Below are 3,528 nucleotides of genomic sequence, written 5' to 3' on the forward strand. Positions count from 1 at the left end.
TGAGAACGAATGTCGAAAAACGAGCTTTTCAAATACAATATTCGAGTACAATTTTCAATTTCTAGGCATGTCATGCATATTTCGAAAACCATATTTGTGCAAAACAAATTTCTACCTTGCCCAACATGAATATGTTCTACATTCGGGTTAACCCCGGGGGCAACGAAATGGTGACTCTCCATTCGGTTCCTGACCAAAGTGTGTGACCATTTTCGCGCCAACCGCAACTTGACATTTGCTTGACATTCCCGATGTCAAGTATGGAGGTCGTCTGCCAACCAACACCTCCACTTTGGGAGGTGCATAGTTGTTGCCGGATCCGCCTCTTAGTCAAGCACCTTTTTGACACCCAAAGCCGACCACTTGCATCATACATAACTTAGACCGACCTTAGGTTGAGAACTTTGCATGTCGCATTCATAATCCATGTTAGTTTGGCAACGTGCTATTCACTAGAGGAAAAATCCTTATAAGTTGCTCATCAAAAGTTGCCCTTATTAAACAAGTGCAACCTTTAGAACAACAAAAAATTAAAAAAAATAATAATAATTAAAATCTGAAAGTTTTTCCCCAAACTAGCGCAGCCTTTAACCTACCTAAGAACTTAAAGAAAAAAAACACTGCTCTCTCCTCCTTGCAGCCAACGTACAACTAGCTCCTGCAAACCATCTCCCTGTTGACCGACGAAGCCACCGGCTCTCTCCTCCTTCTCAAGTGACCGGCGAAACCACACTCACACACTCGCACCCTCTCTCCTCCTTCTCAGGTGACCGGAAATTATTTTTAGAACCATATCTTCCTATCTCTAGCTTCCCCGCTTCTCTCTTGGGGTTTCGATGTCGTCGTTTATGGGGGTTTCCTCTATCATTCGATCGGTGATTACGGTGAATGATAACTCTCTGTCACTTTCTCTCTCAGGTACTTTCTGTTCCAATTTTTTTCTTAATTCTTACTTCAATTTTTCGCAATTTGATCAATTTTTCGGTTTTTTGATTGATTGGTTTGATTTTCGAATTTCGTTTTTGCTTGTTTTATTAATCAGATTCTTGAATGATGATAATCAAGTTCTGGTAATTTCCCTTTACTGCTTTATTTATACAGTTAATTTCAAACTTTTTTGGTTGGAATTGAACTAATAGTTTAAATCATGTGTCGTTGCTATTGCGGTTGAAATTGTTTAGTGTATTAGAATGGAAAGCGGAAAAGTTGTGTTTCTGCATTTGGTTAATCATTCTTCTGTCATTTGCGGTTGAAAAACAGTGGTGGAATTTGCGGTGGGATCAAATTTAGCTCTTTTCATGATAGGGAAAGTTGAGGATCTCTGAAATTTGAATAACTGTATGAATAATTCAATAATAGGAAGAATGCTTAGGTAAGAAACTACCTGAAGGCATAAGAATACCATTCACGCAGATTCTTCATATTCCCACTGAATTGTATATATGCTCTATCAGATTTGTTAAAATTATGGCCCCTATATTTTATCGGGATGTTTGACCTTGTGTGTGGCATATGATTCAAGTATCTGGCTTACATATTATGATTATATTTTAATGTAATATGTTATTTATTGTTTTCATTTGCAAATTTTATATTTTGCAGAGACTAAGTTTTTGTTCAATATATATGTGATAGTTGAAGTCGCTATTGGATGTTCTTGGATAACTAACTGATTCTTATTTTAATCATGCTTCCTGAATGAATTGGTACATGGATGGGGACTGGATTTTTCTATGTGAATACATGTTGAAGTAAGTTCTTCATTTCTAACTGTCATTTCGGTTTTGGTTTCTTTTAAGTTATTTCCTTTGCTGAATTTTAAAATAGAAATGTGGTCATTCTTGATAATCATGTTTTTCTGTATTTCCCTTTCTTGCAAGGCTCTTCAAGTTAGAGCTCTTTGATAACTCATTGGTTTTAAGTGGTTTTTCTCTTACTTAATTGTCTTTATCTAGTTTAAAACTTAATGTTGTTTATATCCAGTTTGTAAGTTGATATGATTAAGTTAATTGAGGGAGTTGTCAACTGCTTTTTCCTCTCTTTTGTAATGGTGGGTTAAGTGTATGCATCTAACTACTAAAACTGGGTTTTCTAATAGATTAAAGTATGATTAATGGTGGGTTAAGTATATATTATGCCTGTTATATTTTTATGAATGTGATTCCATTATTGAAATTCAGAATTTCAAATGAATTCATGGTTTCCAAATACCACATTATTGCATTCACTCAAAGCAGCAGAGGCTGTCATCCTTCCAGGTGGAGGGAGTCAACATTGATTTTCTCGTCTACTATGATATTTTCTAACCTGTAAAGTTTAAATTATAATGCATTCATACACCCTGTCCTTGAGACCATATTTATTGGACCATCATTTCCATAATTCAGCCTCATAAATAAACTGATTACTGTATCGTATGCCTTACAATACTCCAGCAACTGAAGTAGCTAACCATCCTACTGGCTGTACTGGGTGTAAGATTTTGCTCAAACAACTTTTAACTTAGTGTAATCTCTTTACCCTTTTTGTCGAAGTAGGAAATATCTTCTTGGACACAGAAAATTTGTGGTCTTCTTGAATTCTCACCATGAAGTGTGTCTGTGTTTCTGGCCTATAAGTAACATGCCTCTGCTTACATAATCACATAATTTTTTATTATAATATTATAGTTCGTTAGTTGTATTCTCCACTAACTTAAGAACATGCTTGTTTTTTGTTGGATCTAAATGCAGATTCATCTTTCCAAGAACGACATCCTAGGTTCTGGGATTTCATAAAAAAAGCATGCACTAAGATGATGAAGGTTCTAATTGCTTTCCAGGGAAAGCATCCTTTCTCATTTGGTGATAAGAGCGTCCTTTCACCTGTCGTTGATTTCTGCTTAAATAAGATCACCAATCCAGAGGCTGAACTCTTTTCATTTGAACAATTTTTTATCCAATGTATGGTGTTGGTAAAATCTACCCTGGAATGTAAAGACTACAGTCTTATGGTTGGTTGTGTGATAAATGAAAATGCAGTCACTGCAGAGCAGAGGAAGAAAAGTATCTCTTCTGCTGTTGCTGAGAATCTTGCCTCACCTTTCCCCAATGATCTTGTGGTACTTCTATGCAATATATTAGTACGGAGGTAAATTTGTGACAATTAAGCATATAGTTTTGCTACTTTGTTGCACCTTCAGATTACAAAGATTTCTTCTAGCTGTCAGCTTTTAATCATTGGAAGCATGAACTTAAGTCCTTGAGTATCACTGAGTGTTTGAATATTTAACAGCGAGGCAACTGATTTGTATGTGAGCCACTGCTTAATTTTTTACTTAGGCACATGACCAACTTTGGTGTACCTTTTGGGATGCGACTGATCTTTGTGGGTCACTGCTTGATTTTTTGTTGTCTGTCATATGTCATCTCCTTCTGCTTTTTCATGTTGATCGTTTAAAGGGACTTGCTAACTGCTGTCCCCTTCCAAATAAAGCACGTGCTTATTTTGAAATTCGTTGTCGGTGATGTATCACTTTTTTGTTTCTAG

The 3,528-nt window shown here is 36.1% G+C and overlaps 1 protein-coding gene across 9 annotated transcripts; it reads left to right on the top strand.

Moving 5' to 3' along the window:
• The first annotated feature begins 515 nt into the window (after window positions 1-515).
• On the top strand, window positions 516-3,324 carry LOC110798886 (uncharacterized). 9 transcript variants are annotated; one of them, XR_008919366.1, is made up of 4 exons: window positions 516-918; window positions 1,043-1,070; window positions 1,603-1,751; window positions 2,733-3,079. XR_008919366.1 is itself a non-coding variant. In XM_056827307.1 (2 exons), the coding sequence occupies exons 1-2, from the start codon at window positions 837-839 to the stop codon at window positions 3,131-3,133; spliced, it is 468 nt and encodes a 155-aa protein (XP_056683285.1). In that variant the 5' UTR covers window positions 527-836; the 3' UTR covers window positions 3,134-3,324. The 9 variants fall into 9 exon arrangements, 3 of the variants coding, with proteins under 3 accessions (XP_056683285.1, XP_056683284.1, XP_056683286.1); XR_008919365.1 differs by lacking the exon at window positions 1,043-1,070 and having other exon boundaries at window positions 527-918; XR_008919367.1 differs by lacking the exon at window positions 1,043-1,070 and having other exon boundaries at window positions 529-918; window positions 1,636-1,751.
• The last annotated feature ends 204 nt before the right edge of the window (window positions 3,325-3,528 follow it).

This window comes from Spinacia oleracea, chromosome 4, assembly GCF_020520425.1.
Source record: "Spinacia oleracea cultivar Varoflay chromosome 4, BTI_SOV_V1, whole genome shotgun sequence".
In the NCBI taxonomy this organism is placed as follows: Eukaryota; Viridiplantae; Streptophyta; class Magnoliopsida; order Caryophyllales; family Amaranthaceae; genus Spinacia; species Spinacia oleracea.

What these genes read in the sequence shown, in the direction of transcription:
- LOC110798886 (XM_056827306.1), top strand. Translation starts at nt 837, where the DNA reads ATGTCGTCGTTTATGGGGGTTTCCTCTATCATTCGATCGGTGATTACG. An exon ending in TCTGTCACTTTCTCTCTCAG is followed by an intron (nt 919 to 2,732) that starts GTACTTTCTGTT and finishes ATCTAAATGCAG; the next exon opens with ATTCATCTTTCCAAGAACGA.